Source organism: Sardina pilchardus, chromosome 1 (assembly GCF_963854185.1).
Source record: "Sardina pilchardus chromosome 1, fSarPil1.1, whole genome shotgun sequence".
NCBI classification, from domain to species: Eukaryota; Metazoa; Chordata; class Actinopteri; order Clupeiformes; family Clupeidae; genus Sardina; species Sardina pilchardus.
In genome coordinates this window covers 19,086,529-19,109,444 of record NC_084994.1, presented here as the reverse complement: position 1 = coordinate 19,109,444, position 22,916 = coordinate 19,086,529, and the positions used below count along the sequence as shown (strand labels likewise).

At 43.7% G+C, this 22,916-nt stretch overlaps 1 protein-coding gene across 1 annotated transcript in view; it reads right to left on the bottom strand.

The window, feature by feature from the left end:
* LOC134077029 (structural maintenance of chromosomes protein 6-like) overlaps window positions 1-21,263 on the bottom strand; it is a 22,136-nt gene extending 873 nt beyond the window's left edge. Inside the window, exons 1-23 of the mRNA XM_062532388.1 lie at window positions 20,888-21,263; window positions 20,680-20,797; window positions 20,162-20,267; window positions 18,989-19,125; window positions 18,572-18,633; window positions 18,225-18,305; window positions 16,706-16,807; window positions 16,363-16,482; window positions 16,026-16,124; window positions 10,639-10,785; window positions 9,838-9,926; window positions 9,021-9,185; window positions 5,335-5,513; window positions 4,603-4,801; window positions 3,890-4,004; window positions 3,374-3,537; window positions 2,709-2,844; window positions 2,210-2,290; window positions 1,561-1,731; window positions 1,142-1,279; window positions 748-893; window positions 319-444; window positions 79-184 (exon numbers count right to left, since the gene is read on the bottom strand). Coding sequence (XP_062388372.1) covers window positions 79-184; window positions 319-444; window positions 748-893; window positions 1,142-1,279; window positions 1,561-1,731; window positions 2,210-2,290; window positions 2,709-2,844; window positions 3,374-3,537; window positions 3,890-4,004; window positions 4,603-4,801; window positions 5,335-5,513; window positions 9,021-9,185; window positions 9,838-9,926; window positions 10,639-10,785; window positions 16,026-16,124; window positions 16,363-16,482; window positions 16,706-16,807; window positions 18,225-18,305; window positions 18,572-18,633; window positions 18,989-19,125; window positions 20,162-20,267; window positions 20,680-20,797; window positions 20,888-21,016 — 2,916 coding nt within the window. The 5' untranslated portion in view covers window positions 21,017-21,263. The remainder of the gene's footprint in view (window positions 1-78; window positions 185-318; window positions 445-747; window positions 894-1,141; window positions 1,280-1,560; window positions 1,732-2,209; window positions 2,291-2,708; window positions 2,845-3,373; window positions 3,538-3,889; window positions 4,005-4,602; window positions 4,802-5,334; window positions 5,514-9,020; window positions 9,186-9,837; window positions 9,927-10,638; window positions 10,786-16,025; window positions 16,125-16,362; window positions 16,483-16,705; window positions 16,808-18,224; window positions 18,306-18,571; window positions 18,634-18,988; window positions 19,126-20,161; window positions 20,268-20,679; window positions 20,798-20,887) is intronic.
* Between the last annotated feature and the right edge of the window lie 1,653 nt (window positions 21,264-22,916).

Genomic DNA, 22,916 nt, shown 5'->3' with positions numbered 1-22,916 from the left:
CAATATCAGTATAACTTAATCGGATATGTCACTTGAAAGTAGGTAGTAGTGTCCTAGAAAGACCCGGGACAGACTTACAGCTATGGAGAGTGTTTTGTTCTTGTGGTCAAAGTTCATATGGCCAGCATATCCTCTCTGTGCCAGGGTCATGTCAAAGTAGTACTTGCAGCGCAGTGAGTAGAAACTAGAGAGAGAGAGAGAGAGAGAGAGAGAGAGAGAGAGAGAGAGAAAGAGAGAGAAATCGCATGGATAAGTCAAATAAAACCAACCACCATCCAACCGCCATGGACACCCAAGTTTAGCAAGAATTCTTCTCACCCCCTGAGCCTGGTGAAGGTTCTCTGCCTCTGCTGGCCAATGGCGGCGATCATCTCGCCAAACTGCTTCAGGCTTCGCACTTCCCTGACAGCAGTGTTGTACTTCTGTGAGGCTTCCTGGTATTCCCTATAGGAGCACAAGGTCATCTCTATTACTTCCTGGTATTCCCTATAGGAGCACAAGGTCATCTCTATACTAGTTCTCCAGCAATACACAACAGCACCAGCAGAATTATGAATCTTCCTGGTATTCCCAAGGAGCACAAGGTCATTACAGAGCTACCACAGGTGTATTACAGAGTGTCCAGGTAAGTGTGGATACCTGACGATGAGCTACCACAGGTGTATAACAGAGTGTCCAGGGAAGTGTGGATACCTGAGGATGAGCTGGTACAGGTGTATTATAAAGTGTCCAGGTAAGTGTGGGTACCTGAGGATGAGCTGGTGGTCCCCCTGCTGCTGCTGCTGGGTGCTGATGACGGTGCGCAGGCGGGTCAACTCCACGTCCAGACTCCTCGCCGTCCGCCTCACCTCCACACGCTCTGGACAAAACTCCGAGGCCTTCGCTACGGATTCCTGACACACACGCACACACACACACACACACACACAGACACACAGAGACAGACAGACACACACACACACAGACACACACACACACACAGACACACACACACACACAGAGACACACACAGACACAGAGACAGACACAGAGGCAGACACAACTCATTACCAGTCATGCTGAAAATGAATGTGCTGGTGCTGGTGGAGCACTGGTGGCTGAGTGCCATAAACTCCAACATGTCCACTGTGACCGCTGGTACCTGGAGCTCCTGCTCTTTCTGTTGCAGGTTGGTTTTGAGAGCCTGGATGTTGCTGACGTGGGCTTTGCGCTTCTCCTCGTAGTGTTTCCTGTGGTGCTTACACTTCTCCACCTCCTGATCACACTTGTTTAGTTCCTCCTGCATCATATACACACACACACACACACACACACACACACACACACACACACACACACACACACGTGAGGTCAAAAGGACTTACAAACACATAGCAACACATTTCAATTTCATTTTCATTTCACTTATGGAGCACCAAAACATATTAAACATACTGTTATACCGTGTTAAACATAATAAGGAAGCAGACACACACCAATATGGATAGCGTCCATCAACCAGAGTTATTTTCTTCCTTCACAATAACTTCCCAGCATGCTTTGCCAGTAGGCTCTACGCACCCTGATTGGCTCGGCCTCCTCGGCCGCGCTACTCATGAGCTCCCGGTGGCGCTGGTAGTTCTGCTCCGCCTCCGACGCCACGCTCCGCACCTCGGTCAGCCTCTTCTCGGCCTCCGCACACTTCTGTCCAGACGCGGTCAGCTTTGCACGGATCTCCTCCAGCTCCTCCTCCTACAGGAAGCAGAGGACAGAGAAGATCGATATCGGGCTCTTCTCATTCGTCTTTTTTATCTATCCTCCCTTTCTTCCTTCCTTCCTTCCTCGGTCCTCCGGCTCGTTCCCACTGATCTATAAAAGAACGGTGGGTGGACTATCCCATTGTTGCCGCCCCATCATTCTTTATCTAGATCAGTGGGAACGAGCCGGAGGACCGAGGAAGGGAGGATAGATAAAAAAGACGAATGAGAAGAGCCCATTGTGTCTTGTTTTCATGTCAGTATATTGACTACGTGCTTTGCAGCTTTTTAGGATGTGCCACATTGTGTTTTTACTAATATACCAGTAATATCCCTCCTCATGATAAAGAGGTTTGAGTGAGGACAAGTTCATCGCAGCTTCCTGAGTTCAAGAACCATTACCGGGAGGACAAAACAAGCACACAGACAAACTGGAGTTTTGTTTTAGGTCCATGTCGCCCCACTTAACTGACCAGTGGGAGCAGGTCTTCAGACTGGGGTTCCTCCACATTTTGCAGTTCGCTGATCTCCAACTGCAACCTCCTGGACTGGTCCTGTAAAAGAGGACTCATCAGTGCACACACAGACACACACACACACACAGTAGGGATGCAGTACAGTACAGTGCGCCGCTCGCGGTTCGAGATGTATCACACTGTTTGGGTCCCGGTATTTTTATTTATTTATTTATTTATTTTTTAAAAACAGCGCCCCCTGGTCCCGGTATTTTAAGATAGAAAAAAAGCCCACTGATTTAAACAATTAACTCATTTTCCCAGTTTGAAGTGGGGGCTTTGGGACAACTCCCAGGAGGAATGTTTTGACGACACTCAACATTGTGAACACTCAATATGTTCATCTATATCACCTAACAGCACTCGACGGACAATGCGGTATCTAGCTTTCTAATATCTACGGCTAAAGGCATCAGTGTGACTGAGAAAGGAGGAGGGTCAGAGGTGAAAGGTCAACCTTGACTTTGGTGCGCTCGTCATAGGCGGCCTTGAACAGGGCGTTGCTCTGGCGGATCTCAGAGTCAAGCGTCTGCTTGTTCTGACGGAGGCGTGACAGATCCTCTCGCTGGTTCTCGAGGGCCGCCCGCAAATGTCTGCACGAAGGAAGATCATAACGGCCAACACAGAGGCAGGCATAAGTGATCTACATTTCAGAGTCTGTTGAAATCTTCTGTTCCCCAACATTTTCTTTCTTTCATATGTCTTTTTATTGAGTTTTTCATCACAATGCAAAACACACAATTCATTAAGAGTTCAACACAATCTTCCAGCCCACTGCCCACAAACCCCCACCCCTACCCTCCCACATTCTCATGGAGACAAAGGAGAAAAGAAAGGAAAAAAAAAAAAAAACAAGAGGGTTGGGGTCCCCACCATTTTACATAATCCTGAGAATATCACAATGTTGGGGGGGTTAACTAATCCCAAAAGCCTTCATAAGTATCGGACATTGAAAACATTATAAATGTTCACATCATGTCCACATTTTGTGTTCACACACACACACACACACACACACACACACACACACACACACACACACACACACACACACACACACACACACACACACACACACACACACACACACACACACACACACACACACACACACACACACACCTGATCTCTTCCTCCACGTCTCCGCTCAGGTAAAGGGCCCTGACGTGCTTTTCCACAGAGAAGCTGCGGTTGGTGAAGACTTGGTCGCCGCTCTCAGTGAAGGCCTCCCTGCAGTTTTGGGGAGGCCGGCCACCCTGCATCACCCTTCTGGCGTCGCTCTCCCTCTACACACACATATTCAGTCACACAGAGTGCCCCAATCTGAATGACGGTGCAGTCATTTAAATGCTGATCTTTTGAAGTGAGCAATATGACTCCTGAATGAAGCAGCTGTGTGGCGTTTGGAAGCATTATGCTGCTCCAGCTATGTTTGTGGTTTAGTATCTTATCAGCATCAAATAAGCAAATACAGTTTTCCCTCTTTCCCTCGAAATAAACTGGGCTCCAATAGGGCTCGGGTACACGCCTTGCATTCTAGGAATATTGCCGCCATGTTGGTAGCGCACCGAACGTAATATCCATTCAATCAGAGGCAGGAATCAATGTTTCAGAAGTTTCTCACACACACAGACACACCTTAATGAGCAGTATGGTCTCAATTCCCCTCATGTCGATCAAACAGTTGGCCACATTGGGATCATCGATCTCCAGGGACTGTAGCACACTGGGGTAGAGTGGGTGATTGACAGCCCTAGAGGTCAAAGATCAACCAGGTAGAGTCAGCCACCTCAAAGAATTGTGATACAAGACAAGTTTGATAAACATCATCAGATATCCATTAGGAAAGGTGACTGTGTCCGTCTGTGAATTATGATACAAGACAGGTTTGGGCGGTTCATAAAAAATCAGATACCCATCAGGAAAGGTGATTGTGTCTGTCTGTGAGTGGCACAAATAAACAACAAACATAACTTGTTTGCAACCAGTTTAGGAAAAAAGTACATTTAACATGTAATATGGGGGCATGTAACATGTAGGGGCAGCCGTGGTGTACTGGTTAGGGCTTCAGGCTTGTAACCGAAGGGTTGTCGGTTCATTCTCCGACCAGTCCACCACGGCTGAAGTGCCCTTGAGCAAGGCACCTAACCCCTCACTGCTCCCCGAGCGCCGCTGGTTGGGCAGGCAGCTCACTGCTCTGGGTTAGTGTGTGATTCACCTCACTGTGTGTGTGCTGTGTGTGTTCACTAATTCGGTTAAATTGGGTTAAACGCAGAGCAACAAATTTCCCTCACGGGATCAAAAAAGTATATATTCTTATTCTTATTCTTATATTTATTTGGTGTACAGACCTCCGGGTGATGTCGTAGCACACATCGCTGAAGTGGCTGACTATGATGGTGGGTCTCCTGTCCCTGAGGTATCTCTTTGTGATCGCCTGCAGCTGGCGCTCGTCTCCGTGGTTGTCACAACAGAAGGCGGTCATCAAGCTCTTCAGGCAGGTCTCAACGGCCAGAGCCAGAGACGGGTCCTTGAGACGGATACAGTAACCTACAAAACAACAAGGTCATTAGTGTGTGTGTGTGTGTGTGTGTGTGTTATTACTGTTGCTGTTGTTATTGCTATATTGGTTAACTGTGTAGTATTTCCTGAAGCTCATTTCTATGGGTCAATGGTTGTGTGTGTGCATGTGTGTGCGTGCAATATTACCTGTGTATGAAAGGTGTGCATCTGTGCGTGTATATAATTGATGTGAGTGTGTGTGATGCAAGGTGTAGGATGATATTTGTATATATTTGGTGTGTGTGTGTGTGTGTGTGTATATATGATAACTGATGTGAGTGTATGTGATGCAAGGTGTAGGATGATATTTGTATATATTTGGTGTGTGTGTGTGTGTGTGTGTATATATGATAACTGATGTGAGTGTGTGTGATGCAAGGTGTAGGATGATATTTGTATATATTTGGTGTGTGTGTGTATGTGTATGTGTGTGTGTGTGTGTGTGTGTGTGTGTGTGTGTGTGTGTGTGTGTGTGTGTGTGTGTGTGTGTGTACGTGTGTGTGTGTGTGTGTCTTCCTAACCCAGTGGTCCGATGGGTTTCTTCTGGAACATTCCCTTGCCGTAGGCCTCGTCGATGGCGCTGAGCAGGGCGGGCATGTTCTCCCCGAAGCGCCGGATCTGATTGGTGCGGCTGGCCTCCAGCTGAAGCAGGCCCTGCTCCTTGGAGCTGCAGCAGCGCTGCAGCATCTGCTCCTCACGCCTACAGCACGGGACCAGCCACAGGAAGTGTGAGGGGACAGCACAACAGACCCAGATAAATAAACATCGACTGGATAAATATCCTACAGCATGGGACCAGCCACAGGAGGCGTGAGGGAACAGCACAACAGACTCAGATAAATAAACATCGACTGGATAAATATCCTACAGCAGGGGACCAGCCACAGGAAGTGTGAGGGAACAGCACAACAGACTCAGATAAATAAACATCGACTGGATAAATAACAGCACAACAGACCCAGATAAATAAACATCGACTGGATAAATAACAGCACAACAGACCCAGATAAATAAACATCGACTGGATAAATATCCTACAGCAGGGGACCAGTGACAGGAAGTGTGCCGTGAGGGGACCGCACAACAGACCCAGATAAATAAACATTGACTGGATAAATAACAGCACAACAGACCCAGATAAATAAACATCGACTGGATAAATAACAGCACAACAGACTCAGATAAATAAACATCGACTGGATAAATAACAGCACAACAGACTCAGATAAATAAACATCGACTGGATAAATAACAGCACAACAGATCCAGATAAATAAACATCGACTGGATAAATAACAGCACAACAGATCCAGATAAATAAACATCGACTGGATAAATAACAGCACAACAGACCCAGATAAATAAACATCGACTGGATAAATAACAGCACAACAGACCCAGATAAATAAACATCGACTGGATAAATAACAGCACAACAGATTCAGATAAATAAACATCGACTGGATAAACACCCTACAGCAGGGGACCAGCGACAGGAAGTGTGAGGGAACAGCACAACAGATCCAGATAAATAAACATCGACTGCATAAACAAACAAATAAAAAAAACAATACATAATGGATAAGGCTGTAGAAAATACGCATGGTATTGTGTAGGTTGACCTGTGACCTGGGGCCCGTTGCACAAAAGCAGAATTAAGACATCCGGGATAAGTTACTGAGCCGCGATCACTGAATCCTAAACAAGAGCATACCGGCTGAATTGGTTGCACAAAGACCAATCCAGGATCAGCAGACACGGATTCATCAAGCCAGGTGTAAGTTATTCGGTGTATGTGCGCGTTCTCGTTTCTCCCCCAAATAATCACGGTTGGAATAAAAAAGACGCGAAAAATAGCGTCATGCACACAAAGTGAACAACCGCTTTTGATATAGACTAACAACGAGGTAAAGTTTTACTTTTTTGAATGGGGGATCATGATTATTTCTGTTACATAGCGGGAGTAGGTGTGGCAGATCAACTGAATGCAAATTTACGTATGCACCCACGTGTGAGAGCTTACTTGTCTCGGCACGCAACGTCATTAAGGAAGCGCTTTGCCACCGCAAAGATGCACAAAGTATCTTAATTTGTCTTAAAAGCCGAATTAGTTGAAAACACCTTCGAAAAATGTCCCCTCCACTTCCAATCAACTACTAGCCTACAGCAGCCTATTCATCAAACATCTGTCAAAAAAGAAGCAAACAACGAGTAGGCTATGTTATTAATTATAAGGCCACCATAATTTAAATGACATCCATATGGTATTAGGCAGACATTCTGCTGTGTTTTGCGAGTAAATGCATGTAGCAAATAATATATAAATGGAATCTACAGCTCTTTAAAAAAAAATCACGTGGAGGTCTCATTTGAATGACAGCTAGCTGAACCAATCAGATAATGTAATTACCATTAGAATCAACTTATCTTGGATGTTAGCCTGGTCAGGAGCAGGCTAGCTCCACAGAATAAATCGCCATGGTAACTTATACCATAACATATCCTGCTGCCCCCTATCCCGCTTTTGTGCAACTGGATCACGGATAAATTGAGCCAGGATAACCAAGATATCCCGGGTTAATCCCTTATCCTAGTTTTGTGCAATAGGCCCCTGTTCTCATGAGAGTGGTGTTGTGGAGGTTATGTAGGTTGACCTGTGACCTGTTCTCATGAGAGTGGTGTTGTGGAGGTTATGTAGGTTGATCTGTGACCTGTGGGGTGTCCTACGAAGCTCGATTAGTGGCTTAGCGAGGTATGTTGCGCTCAAAACCAGGGTATGCTGTCATACGAAAGTGGATTTGTTTTAGCGTCGCTGTATCACCATGGTGTCTTATGCTCGCAACCAAACCTGGTCGGGAGCGGGTTATGTGCTTAGTTATAGCTCAAATTGTGAAATATCACCGCCCTCTGACCAATTCTAACCAATCCATTATCTTGAAAACAAAGTTATCTCTCTTGTGCTAATCTGTCATACTTTGAACAGGTTCAGCCCCGCCTCTGCAAACATTTTGAATCTCGAAGGCGCTTTTAACTATGTTGTGCGTGCAAATATGTCACTACTATAGACATGCATGCCATACAATATCTGATGACCATCAACTTTTTGATGTTATAGGTTAGACACTAAAAAAGACCACCCTAGATTTCGCTACCGCTCATAAATGCGGAAGTAATCGTTTTTAAACCTAGGCTGTCTTGTGCGTCTCCACGTTTCCCGATTGGTCAAAATCACCCCAACCACGAGAACGCGCACAGATCTGAGCTGAAAGCCTAGTTTGACAAATTTATCACATACCTGCTGTCGTAGGATAACTTAACTTAATACCCGAGTTAAGGCTTTGTGTGCAGCCTCGATATGTCTAGATAACCTAGATTTGTCTAACTTGCTTCGTAGGACACCCCACTGTTCTCATGAGAGTGGTGTTGTGGAGGTTAAGTAGGTTGATCTGTGACCTGTTCTCATGAGAGTGGTGTTGTGGAGGTTACGTAGGTTGACCTGTGACCTGTTCTCATGAGAGTGGTGTTGTGGAGGTTATGTAGGTTGACCTGTGACCTGTTCTCATGAGAGTGGTGTTGTGGAGGTTATGTAGGTTGACCTGTGACCTGTTCTCATGAGAGTGGTGTTGTGGAGGTTATGTAGGTTGACCTGTGACCTGTTCTCATGAGAGTGGTGTTGTGGAGGTTGACCTGTGACCTGTACACATGAGAGTGGTGTTGTGGAGGTTACGTAGGTTGACCTGTGACCTGTTCTCATGAGAGTGGTGTTGTGGAGGTTATGTAGGTTAACCTGTGACCTGTTCTCATGAAGGTGGTGTTGTGTAGGATAACCTCTGACCTGTTCTTATGAAGGTGGTGTTGTGGAGGTTATGTAGGTTGACCTGTGACCTGTTCTCATGAAGGTGGTGTTGTGTAGGATAACCTCTGACCTGTTCTTATGAAGGTGGTGTTGTGGAGGTTATGTAGGTTGACCTGTGACCTGTTCTCATGAAGGTGGTGTTGTGTAGGATAACCTCTGACCTGTTCTCATGAGGGTGGTGTTGTGTAGGTTATGTAGGTTGACCTGTGACTTGTTCTCATGAGGGTGGTGTTGTGTAGGTTACGTAGGTTGACCTGTGACCTGTTCTCATGAGAGTGGTGTTGTGGAGGTTATGTAGGTTGACCTGTGACCTGTTCTCATGAGGGCGGTGTTGTGCAAATGACCTCTGACCTGTGGTTGTGCAGGGTCTCCGTGGCAACGGTGATGGCCTGCTGGATCTGCTCCAGCTGCTGGTTGAGGGCGGGGTCGCGCTGCGCCAGATCCTCCAGCTCCAGCTGCAGCCCCGCCAGCCGCACCTCACGCGCCTGCCGATCCGCCACCGACGCCTGGCTGATGCTGGAACACCAACATCAGGGTTCATACACATTTCCACCAGAGAATTTCCATGACTTTTCCATGACTTTTCCATGATTTTTTCACAAATTTACATGACCTTATATTTCTCAAAACCTCACATCAACTTGTGCTACATTAATAATAGATATGATGCGTGAGATAACGGGATGGTAGGAATTCTCTCAAAACGTAAAAATTTGCCAATCGGTTGTGACGCAAGTGTGAGACATGATGACCTGCCCAAATGAGATATGTTTCTGAGTTGAATTGGATGAAGCAAATTTCCATGACTTTTCCAAAACTTTTGGGGTGTTTTTTGTTTTCCAAAACCTTTCCAGGCCTGGAAATTGGCATTTTCAAATTCCATAACTTTTCCAGGTTTTTAAAAACGTATGAACCCTGCAATATGCACCGGCACTTAGAAACCAGTCGTGTATCATTTGAGGCCTCCTGACCTTAGACCCTCTACCAAAACATGGCAGACACCAAGGTTACACCTGAAGTTTTCCTCTCAGAACTCCTCAGCTCGTCTTCGCCCATCCACACCAGGTGGATGCTACACACCTGAGGTCTTCCTCTCACCTGAGTTTCAGCTCGTCTTTGCCCGTCCACACGCCAGGTGGATACTACACACCTGAGGTCTTCCCCTCACCTGAGTTTCAGCTCATTTATGCGCTTGGTGAGCTGCTCTTGGTCCTTCAGCAGGTCACGATGGTGGCTCTTCAGTTTGTGGTAGTCGGCCTGAGGAGAGAGGGATACAAAACATTTGATTTTTAGAATAGAATAGAATAGAATATATACTTTTTTGATTCCGTGAGGGAAATTCGTTTCTCTGCATTTAACCCAATTTAACCGAATTAGTGAACACACACAGCACACACACAGTGAGGTGAATCACACACAGGTGAATTTTTTGCATGTGTGTGTGTGTGTGTTTGTCTAGTTCAGTGCCTGTGTGGGTTTGGAATTCATCACAGGTGGTCCGTGGCTTGCCATCTACACTAGTTGTGGATGGTTATTATCTGTGATTGTACCTATCGCTTCCATGGATGGAGTATCATTATGAGTTTGTGTGTAGGATTATGTTTGTGTGTATGTGTGTGTATACACAGTGTGTGTGTGTGTGTGAGTGTTTATGTGTGTGAGCTGCTCACACCTCTGTGTGTATGTGTGTGTGTGTGTGTGTGTGTGTGTGTGTATACACGGTGTGTGTGTGTGTGTGAGTGTTTATGTGTGTGAGCTGCTCACACCTCTGTGTGTATGTGTGTGTGTGCGTGTGAGTGAGTGAGTGAGTGAGTGAGTGAGTGAGTGAGTGAGTGAGTGAGTGAGTGAGTGAGTGAGTGAGTGAGTGTCAGTGAGTGAGTGAGTGAGTGAGTGAGTGAGTGAGTGAGTGAGTGAGTGAGTGAGTGAGTGAGTGAGTGAGTGAGTGAGAGTGAGTGTGCGCTGCTCACACCTCTGCAGTTCTGACGGCTCGGCTGCGCTCCTGTGCGTCCCCGCGTAACTGGGCTCCCTGAGGCTGCAGCTGCTGCAGACGCTCCGTCACCTGCTCCAGCTGCCCCTGCTGCTGCCGGAACTTTCTCTCCGCCTCCGCGACCTTGGCCTGCACAGAGGTCATTACGACATGTGTCACGTTTACAGGTTTGTGAGAGCAAACGGCAGTTACAAACACGCAGTAGCACTGGCAAACCACTGGTCGAAGCTGCAAAAATAATCAAATGTTGGCTTAAGTTGTTTCGTTTGTGTTAAGTTGTTTTGTTTAAGTTGAACTTATGTAAGTGTAGACAATGGTTACATGGGCAACCACATGGGATCACTGCAAAGTTCTGATAAATTAAGTAAATGAGGAATGAAGTTGTATAAGTATAGTATATATATATTAGGGCTGTCAACGAATATTCTAAATTCGAAGTTATATTCGAATATTTTTAAAAATCAGACATTCGATTATGAAAATGCATATTCGAATGTGTAAAAACACACCCGCAGTAGCAGAGGATCAGGGACAGGTGACAGGAGCCGCATGAGCACAGTCATTATTGAAAGTTGACTTCATTGGAAGACGGCAGAAGGTGCAGAGCCCAACTCGACCGCAGCAGAGAACGTGATTTTAACCCCCCAAATGCGGCCCGCCACATCATTTCATATGGCCCGCGAGAGCTTACAGGGTCTGATACAGTATGTGGCAATACACTGCAATACAATGCACGCACGTGAGACTGACAGGGAGGCAACATCAACCACCTTCCTCTATGATCAGTGTAACTGGCTACATCAGATATGATAGCAACGCGAACGTGTGAAAACAAAATAGACCAGTATTCTAAACTATTTTAGCGAACGGAGCGCCTAAATTACGCGCTCGGTTTAGCCTGCCTGTGAAACGCATGATTGTTGTGGTTCTTTGAGAGGGGAATCGATGTAAGTTACTTTGATTTCAATTGGTAGTTGTAACCTACAGTGAGGAGCACATGTATTTGATACCATGCTAAAACAGGAATATAAAATCATCATTTGACAATTGATCTTAATGCCTTAATTAAAAAAAAAATAGTAAAAATCAAACCGCCAAGGACACCAATTTTCTTTGTGATTGAAGAATGTATCGTAAATAGATAAATGTTTTCCTTAAATGCTAGGGGAAGGAATTATTTGACCCCCTATGTAACCCTATGGGAATTTAACACATAGGGTTAACATAGGGGCAGGCAGATTTTTATTTTTAAAGGCCAGCTATTTCATGGATCTCGGATATTATGCATCCCCATAAATTTCCCTTGGCCTTTGGAATTAAAATAGCCCCACATCATCACATATCCTTGACCATAGCTAGAGATTGGCATGGTGCTTTTTCCAGTTGGCCTATTAGCCTGTTGATTTGCATTGAGCTCAATGAGCATCAAACAGGCTAATAGGCCTACTGGAAAAAGCACCATGCCAATCTTTAGCTATGGTGAAAGGTATGTAATGATGTGGGGCTATTTTAATTCCAACGGCCAAGGGAACTTTATCAGGATGCATAATATCCTGAATCCATGAAATAGCTGGCCTTAAAAAATAAAAATCTGCCTGCCCCTATGTTAACCCTATGTGTTAAATTCCCATAGGGTTACATTGGGGGTCAAATACTTCCTTCCCCCTAGCATTCAGGAAGAACATTTATTTCTTTACGAAACATTCTTCAATCACAAAGAAAATTGGGGTGCTTAGCGGTTTTATTTTTACTATTTTTTTTAATTAAGACATTAAGATCAATTGTCAATTGATGATTTTATATTCCTCTTTTTAGGCAACTTTAGCATGGTATCAAATAAATTTTCTCCTCACTGTACGTGATACGTTTACGTCTACGTTTAAAAAGCATACATAATTGTGTGTAGTCCTATCCAAAAAAATCCAGCTTCAAAACCTTGCTAATCGAGCAAATGATTGTTTGGCCAAAAGTGAGCCTATTCCGACCGAGAAAAGGTGCATTCAGATCAGGCAAGCATAGGTAGGCTAGAAGTTTGTTGTAATCCTGTTGCTTTGCATTTTCATTTCGGTTCAAAACGAGCAACGTAGAATCCACACAACACCTTTCAACTTCAAAGAAAAAGTTGGCTGTTTAGGAACAGCTAAACAGCCACGTAGGCTATTGACACTTATTTTGCACGCCCGCCGCCACAAGCTCTGTCTGCAACAAGAGAAGGGGCAGCCTGGCCTCACCAAAAGGCGCAGAATGACACGCCGGTTTCTTAAGTCATCTGCCGTGTTATTTGACACATTTCATGCTTTTGGCGTGCAATGCCGCGCTCTTAAGCGTCCATTTCAGCAGGCCATCACGCAGAAATTAATTTCGTTCATTTGTAAGGAGACCGATCAGTGTCGTGGATGGGGCAGGCTTCAGGGAGTTCTGTCAAGCAATGTAGTCTACCGTATCCCTGTGTAACAGTCACCAATAGCCTAGAATCGAAACAACAACTTTTGGGATTGAAAGCTGAGGAGCTGATTAACGACGCGATGTACAGTAACATCACATGAAACTGAAGTCGGGATAGCCCACTGTAAAACTTCAATTAGCCTAATTTAATAATATTTGTTTCAATCATTGAATGAAGCCTGCTATAGCCTATTTGGGACAAGAGTCACGATCTTAAAATGCTTGTAGGCTACACAAATCTTTATCAGCACTCAACATTTGTTTGTTGTTGTTCATTTTCCGTTGTGGGCAGAGAGCTAGGTGCGCAACAAACGCGAGGGTGCGGGAGAGAGAGAAAGTGTGTGTGTGAGTGCGAGAGAGCAAGCGAGAGTGAGGTCTGCGGTGTTGACCTTTGATTTACTTGTTTTTGAGTAGGCAATAGCCTACGTTGTCAAATATATTTATACTTAAATGAACTACCTTTTACAAGTAGTTATGTCTCTTTGTATTAATTTATTAATTTGTCCTGTTATTGACGTAATGAAAATGAAAATGTAATAATGCGCGTCATGGACAAAATGCGCAACCAGATATTCGAATATAATCGAATCAATCTGTTTTTTTAGAGTGAATATTCGAACGTCATTTTTGAGCAATTTTGACAGCCCTAATATATATATATATATATATATATATATATATATATATATATATATTTAAGCAATAAGCCCCGAGAGGCCGTGGGTTATACTGTATAATCGAACAGTTAAGGGGGTTTTAGGCACTCCGCGAACTCGAGTGGCTTATTGCTTTTCTAAAACGGTTACGTCGATCTAGCAAGATTTCATGAAACGAAGGCACAGCAACGACAATGTGACGATGTATTCATAGATAATCTTTCTTCCGCCAAGAAATATACTCCCTCCTTATGAATGGTTGCCATGCAACAACAAGACGCAGCCACTGCTAGTTTTGTGCTAGCGCATTACTTTAGAACGAAATGCTGTCAAGGATGCTGTCGAATGAATGAATAGAATGAATGCTGTCATTACTTTAGAACAAAATTACAATCAAGGACCGGAACTATCCGTTTTAGAAATATATATATATAGTATCGTATACCTACTCTTTTGATCCCGCGAGGGAAATTCGGTCTCTGCATTTATCCCAATCCGTGAATTAGTGAGCACACACTGAGGTGAAGCAGACACTAACCCGGAGCAGTGAGGTTCCTGCTCAACAGCGGTGCTCTTGGGTGGGTTAGGTGCCTTCAGCCGTCGGGGATCGAACTGGCAACCCTTCGGTTGCAAGCTCGAAGCCCTAACCAGTAGGCCTCGTTGCCCCATTGCTTTCACTCAAAAAGGAAATAGCACGTCGGCTACTCAAAGTTAATTATGACCGCCGCTAGCGTAGCTAGCGAAGCGGTCATATAGTTGTTGTCAAAGTTTTTTTTTTTTTTTTTTTTCTTTTTTTTTTTTATTCTTTTTTCCCGTCATTTTTCGTCAACGATTCCCGGGACACCGTAACACCGGAGCGCATGAAACTTGGTGGGCATGTAGCCCCAGTAGAGTTCTATGGAAAATTTTCGTTTCGTCCCCGGGGGTCACTCCACCCCCGCGCTGCCCCCGCCCGAAGCCCAAAAATGACAGTTTTTCCTACATAACTACCTGAACCGTGGCACCGAGGATGACAAAATGTTTATGGTATGTTGTTCTCTAGAGCTTGCATCAACTTAGCTTATAACCAGTCATTTGTGATTTGCCCCCCCATCGTAAAAATTGAAAATGCAATGTAATATTGCTTTAATTGCCCCTATCTTCAGATGAGATGTTATGAACTGCACCAAATTTCATGTGTATGATTAACCTGACACCCTCTGGGAGTATGCCAAGTTTTGTGGAATTTCATCCATGGGGGGCTATAAAATAAATGAATTTATGTGTACATTCAGGACTGTATACCCATCGGCCAGTAGATGGTGGTATTATCTGGGGATTTCAAAAACTGTTCCAAACATCTCAATCTCTGCTAGTTTTTGTCCTAGAAACATATAAGTGACACCATTAGAAACCTTTAATCAACTAGTTTCCAAATATGTTTTAAAAGAGAATGGTTGCTCTGGGTGCAACAAACATGCAGGAACACACACACACACACACACACACACACACACACACACATAAATACACACACACACACGCATACCTACACACACACGCACCACTACATACACACATGTACATAAAACATTATACAAACACATGCACAAACACGCCCACACGCATGCACACATACACCCTTACACACACACACACACACACACCTACACACACACACACACACACATGCACACACACATCTTTGAGTACATTTTGTGAGACCACCGGAGCTGAGAAGTGAGTGTGTGTGTGATGTACTATAGTGTGTGGGTGCGTTTCTGTGTGCCCATCTGTGTGTTTGCATGTGTGTATATGTGTGTATGTGCATGTTCTGTGTGTGTTCTCTTTCTTTCTCTCTCTCTCTCTCTCTCTCTCTCTCTCTCTCTCTCTCTGTGTGTCTGTGTTATCTGTGTGTATTCTGTGTGTGTTCTCTCTTTCTCTCTCTCTCTCTCTGGGTGTGCCTGTGTGTGTGTGTTGTGTGTGTGTGTGTGTGTGTGTGTGTGTGTGTGTGTGTGTGTGTGTGTGTGTGTGTGTGTGTGTGTGTGTGTGTGTGCGAGTGTGTGTGTGTGAGTGTGTGCCTGTGTATGTGTGTTTGTGTGTGTGTGTGTGTGTGTGTGTGTGTGTTATCTGATATTGGAGTGACAGTGACGGCAGAGAACACAGTGAACATATACTCGTGAGCGTGATTGATAAGCGTGATTGATATTTGCGGAGAGAATGTGCAGGACTGAGCGGCGGTCATATTGTGTATCGCTTTGCGGTACATCTAGTTTCAATTTAAAGTACCTTCCACTCGTCGACCTTCCGGTTAAATTTTGGTGTTGATTTCTCTTCAGCCTCTAAGCGGTCACCCAAAGGCTTTATCTCCCTCTCCAACTCATTTACCTGCAAACACACACCGACTTTTACACAAGAATAACATAGTCTTTTTTAAGGCTATAAGTGCTAGATTCGAATTTTGTTACACTTAGATGATGTCTTGAGACATGGAGTGAGATGGTTATGATTGTTATTTTATAAAGGTAGAAAATTATGACTTGACTTGGTAACAAACACTCCTCTCAGGGCTGCAAACAGGTGTGTGTGTGTGTGTGTGTGTGTGTGTGTGTGTGTGTTCACACACCAGTGCCCAGGCCATCTGCTTCTGGAGCTCCTCTAGCTTCTTGTTCATCTCGTCCAGCGAGGCCAGGCCCTTGTACTTCTCCTCCTTCTCCTTGAACGTCCTCTTCAGGTCATCCAAAGTCTACAGAGAAACACCACAAACACACACTTTTGACAACAGCATTGTGTTTATATAGTAATTAGACATAAGACTCCTAAAGACTCCTAACAAGAATCACTGATTTTAACAGTCCCTTGGGTGCTTCTGAACTAGGACTTGTACCGTCTGAATCCAGAGGGTGACGGTTAGAAAACTTTCCATAGAAAAAAAAAAGAGTAAGAATATTTCTGCCTCAGGCCCTTGCCTCCTCGTGCTGGCGGACTGTGTTCTGGGTGAGCGCCTGGGTCTTGATGACGTAGTCGTAGTCCTCGTTCATCTGCTCCAGCTGGGTGGCCTTCATGAAGAACTACACAACAACAACAACAACAAGCCAACATCAATTACAGGATGCTGGCATGGGGTAAACAACCAATGTGGCCCCTACCTTTTTTATTCACTTCTTCAGTAAATCTAAGCATTAAAGGGATAGTTCGGGTTTTAAGACACAAAGTTATATGGGTTCCCCGTCAGCAACGTTGTGCATCAGCACTGACTTACCCCGCAACAGCGTCCTGTGAGCCGAGATCCAGCCGGTTTTTGATGCTGAAGAAAGTAGTCCGGCAAGTTTCTGGGGTCACGAAAGTAAAGTGTTTTTCTTCTCAAAACCATATGCGTTCAAAAGAGTGATATATTTGCACCACAAAAACGTTGTCCAGGAAAAATTCAAACCTCGTTATCACTTACTTATTTTTCCCGATTCCTATCACTGCGCGCTACTGACAGCTGGACAACGTTTTTGTGGTGCAAATATATCACTCTGTTGAACGCATATGGTTTTGAGAAGAAAAACACTTTACTTTCGTGACCCCAGAAACTTGCTGAAGAAAATAGTCCGGCATCAAAAACGATCAAAAACCGGCTGGATCTCGGCTCACAGGACGCTGTCGGGGGGTAAGTCAGTGCTGATGCACAACGTTGCTGACAGGGAACCCATATAACTTTGTGTCTTAAAACCCGAACTATCCCTTTAAGCCCCGAGAGGCCGTGGTTTATACTGTATATTGGAACAGCTAAGGGCTGTTGTTAGGCACAACGCTAGGCGGAGCCCCTTAGCTGTACTAATATACAGTCAAAACCACAGACTTGAGTGGCTTATTGCTTTTCTTAAACGGTTACTACGTCGATCTAGCAAGATTTCATGAAACAAAGGCACAGCAACGAAAAATGTAACGATGTATTCATAGATAATCATTTTTCCACCAAGAAATATATCCCCTCCATATGAATGGTTGCCATGCAACAACGAGACGCAGCCACTCTAACTTTTGTGCTAGTTGTGGTAGTGCATTACTATAGACCGGAACTATCTGTTTTAGAAATATTGATTTTATGACAACCTGACTGGCATGGTGAGTGTTGTTGACTGTGACCTTCACAGAGCAGCATTAGTAACAGCTATCAATATTATTCTCATACATATACAGTAATGGTGAGCATATGCTGTAGTTTGTCATATGCCTTATAAAACTACAACTGGTTATTGGCCTTTTACGTTCAATGTGGATCTCCTTTCATGGAAAAAGATAGTAAGTCTACAGTCAGAGACTTTCTAATGACACAGAACTCAAAGAATCTCCCATTACAATGTATGGGTTTAGTTCACAAGGCAAACATGGCAGTCATCTACACATATTCTGCCCCACTTTGGGTGAACTTCAGAGGTGTATTGTGATACAACATTTCAACCAATCAAAAGAAAATGCCAGGTCGTCAGGCGGCCTTACCTTGTATTTATCTCCCTCCCCTTTAGAGTGCAGGAAGTGCTTACTCATCTCCTGAGTGAGAATGGATACAGGGTTGTCCACCTGGATACACCAATAAATCAATGACAGTCCAATTAATTAATTGATCGCGTAGTGGATAAAGAACTGGAACTAGCATACAGCAGCCTGAAAAGTCGAGGGTCTGTGGACAAGGTCCCTTTTAACGTAATTGACATATGTAAGTCATTTTGGATAAAGTCTGCTAAATAAATGCATGCTATTGTAACTGTTACTAAAAGCATTGTTATTTATGAATCACCCCCCTAATGTTTAATGGAGCTGGCACCACTGAAAGGTCTCCACAGTACCTGGATGTTAAAACGATCCAAAATTAGGAGCAGTTCATCCTTCCTGGAGGAAACCACCTGACCTGATTAAAGGGAGGAAGGGGGGGGGGGGGGGGTTATGTTTCAATCTCACACATACTGTTCATGAGCACCTGGCACAAACACACTTATCTTCTTGCAGTACGTGTAAGTATGCAGTGCAGCTCCACATAGTACCACAGCATCAACAAAACACAGTGTATAAAATGCACATGATAAATACGTGATGAATATTAAATAAATATAAATATAGGACTAAGAGGGATAAAAAGGATGAAGTGTGAGCAGCTAGGATAGTGCACATGGGATGAAGTTACGAGTGAGTCGTTTAGAGTCTGGATGATGTGTGAGGAAGTGGTGCAGTCTGTATTGAAGTGTTTATGTATGATCAGTCTTCACCAGTTTGGCTGCGCAGTTTATACGTCCTGACGCCTTCTCTGGAGATGCGCAGATCCACGATGATCGACTGACCGTAAACGTCCGGATTAAAGGCGTCGCCTCCCCTGTTTCTCAGCGTAATGGAAACGTCCGCAGAACTGTGAACAAAGAGACGCATGTTTTTTTAAAAGAACTTTCCGAGCCTCTTTATCATCATGAGAGATTATGTGATGCAGTGAGCATATGCTGAATACAGATAGTTAGTTCAAGAAAGTGCGCACATCCAAATAAAGGTGCCAGAGCCAAAATGCAGTAAAGGGTCCGCACACTTGCTCTCGTTTAGATTAATTTATTAGAAATCAAGTTACGTTTTGCATTTCTATACTGAAAATATACTGAAAACAACCATCTTAATAGATCAGTATCATGGTGTTTGTAGCTAATGACAATACTGAATAAACACAAACCCACACAGGATAAAACTGTGATGACTCCCATCTTGGCAGAGAGGAAGGAATAACATTTTAAATACTGTATGTTTTTGTATGTATGTATGTTTGTATGTGTATGTTGAATGTTATGTTTGTATTGCTGCTGAAACACTGTAATTTCCCCTTGGGGATGAATAAAGTATATCTATCTATCTATGTATCTATGTACTGTATCTATGTATCTATCTATCTATCTATCTATCTATCTATCTATCAATAAACACGTGTAAATACAGAAGATGATGTACGTGTATGTGTTCCCAATGCTAGAGAGTAATACTGTAGTAGTAGCCTATAGGCAAACACCCCCATACATAATAATAGTTGAATGCATAAATACTGTATGTTTTTGTATGTATGTATGTTTGTATGTGTATGTTGAATGTTATGTTTGTATTGCTGCTGATACACTGTAATTTCCCCTTGGGGATGAATAAAGTATATCTATCTATCTATCTATCTATCTATCTATCTATCTATCTGTCTATCTATCTATCTATCTATCTATCAATAAACACATGTAAATACAGAAGACGATCTATCTATCTATCTATCTATCTATCTATCTATCTATCAATCAATCAATCAACACGTGTAAATACAGAAGACGATGTACGTGTATGTGTTCCCAATGCTAGAGAGTAATACTGTAGTAGTAGCCTATAGGCAAACACCCCCCATATATAATAACAGTTGAACGCACCTTTCTCCCTCCTTGACAAAACATCTGAGGGAGGACCCCCTGCTGGTGGCCTGAGCGGTCCCTCCCAACGCCACAATCAACGCTGTGAGCACGGCACTCTTGCCACCTGAGGATGCACACACACATGCACACGTAGGCACGCACACAAATACACACACACACACACACACACACACACACACACACACACAAAACATGCCTGGAGAAAGACTTGCACCACTATCAGACAAATGCAGTTAAACAAATGTGCCTAAATGCTTGCAGAAATGCTTGCCAGAGTTTAATTACAGTGGGATACATTCTGAAATAGATAGATAGATAGATAGATAGATAGATACTTTATTGATCCCCAAGGGGAAATTCACTCCTCATGGGAAATATTGACCAACCACCATCACACCCACAGGTGCTATGCTACTGATGATGCCTGCTGGTTAGGCTACACCAAAGCCATCGATATGGCTTTAGGCTACAAAACACAGGAGATCGTTGGTAAGTTAAATGATTGCCTCACTCACTTCCGTTGTTCCCGACCACAAAGTTGACATTGGGCCCGAAAGTGACTGGGCCGAGATGAGCATGGCACATGAAATTCTTCAGAGTGATGCTCTCGATGATGCCCACCTCTCCCGTCACCTAATCAAACGAGGGATTTTATGTTTTAAACTACAGTCTACTGACCACAACGTACGTACACCAATCAAAACATTTGCCTAGGCCGCCTACCGAGATTTGCATCGGGTGAGCATCAGGTTGTGAAGTTGAAGGTAACTCCTCGTCTTCCTCGGACAAGGAAGACCGCAGCCTTTTGTGCTGCTGTCCGTCCTCTGTTGACTGTCTCCTCCGTTTAGACATCTTCAGGTAAACCTGCCCTGCTAGTTTAGTATTAGTGCTGCTAACTTTAGTTTAGCTAACGGAAACTTACCCCTTGGCTTATAGGCGTACTCTTTGGCTTCGCACCATTTCTTTTCATCAAGCTAGCCGTATTAACGTAACGTTAATGTCACTTCAGTTAGGGTGGCGCTCTTTCTCCTCGTTCGTAAAGTAAAGAGTAGACCATCAGTCCATGGATGTGTGCGTTTTCTACAACAGGGCAAGTAACAGTAAAGATGTTTAAACAAAAGAGGTGGATAAATTAAGTCTCGAGCGTTGCTCGGCACATTTCCTTGATGTGCCGAGTAACTTCTGTGCCGAAGGTTCGAATCGAAACATGAGAGACGAGGAAAACACAGCGACATCTGGTGGTTTGAAGCCCCAGCAGAAAATGTTGCGGTGTTATCACAAACACTGTTTTTTTTGTGCCATGCCATATTGTGTCTGTTGTCAGTCAACTTTATTTATTTATTTATTTATTTTAAATGTTATTATTTAGAGGTCAAAGGTGGGCATAGAGAGCATCACTCTAAAGAACCTCATGTGCCATGCTCATCTCATCTTGACCCACTTACATTCGGACCCAATGTTAACTTTGAGGTGACAAACCATCTGAGTCGGAGGTTGTTGGTGGTCTAAGCATTCCCGTCCAGAGCCAAAGTGAGTGCTGTGAGCAATGCTGTCTTCCCACCTGAGGAACACACACACATAACAGAAGTAGCCTGTGTGAGGCCACCAGTTTGTTAATCTACCATTTTTCTTAAACCTTGCGCCCAGGGCTGTATAGCAATTAGCGACATAAGGTGTGGTCTGACGTATGATCCAAAAAATCACCATCTTTACCCTCTAAAATTATTAAGCCACTGACCAAGACAAATCTGGTCTATTGCAAAAGGCGCATATAAAGCACAGATGCATTATCACAAGATGTAATTTATTGAATGCCTTTATTATCATTGTACATTACAGTACAGCAAAATTAGGAGCACTACTCCACTGCATAGCCTACAATAAATACAATAAATAATCCTTATAGGACATATAAAATAAAAACCAGTAAAATAGCAATGATCAGACAATTAGTATCAAAGTGCAGGAAGTGATAGTGAGTGACTGGGTTTGTCTAACTACATTTGTAGAGAGAAACAAACGTGTTTGTAGAAAAGCTATTTTTAAATGTGGTGGTGCTGGATTGTATAGACAAGGTCAAGGTCAAGGCAACTTTATTGTCCCCAAGGGGCAGTTATTTGTGCAGCCAGCAGACAAGCATACAGTAGGCCTAGCCTACATAAGGACAAGTCACAACAATACAGCAAAAACATAAAACCCACAGTAACTAAAACAAAATAATAAATAAGATAAATAAATAAAATAATAATAATAAATAGATAATAAATAATAAATAGATTAATACACTTAAAACAATTCTTAAATTGTTTAAAGTGGAAATGGAAGTCGGGATTCAAGAATTTCTTAGTCTATTTCACCTGCATCTGGGCATGAAGTACCTGCAACCTGAGGGAAGTAGCTTGGACTGGCAAGACAAGGGGTGGCTAGGGTCAGCTGCAATAGATTGGGTCTTCTTTGCCACTCTGTTTGAATAGATGTGGGAGAGAGTGGGGAAGTTGATGCCTGCAATCTTGTCTTGACGGTACTCTCTAGTCGGTTTTTGTTTTGTTATGGATAAGGAACCAAACCAGCAGATAAACACATACAATCTTTCAAGAATCTTTCCCGAATCTTATCAAAGTCTGTATGAGTATCATTAGTTAGTCAGCACCGGCATGGATCAGTATTTAATAAGGACGGTCACCGATGCCATGACAAAGAGACAAGCATGTGCTGTACTGTATGCTGTTCAGACAAAGCTACACCTTCAGAC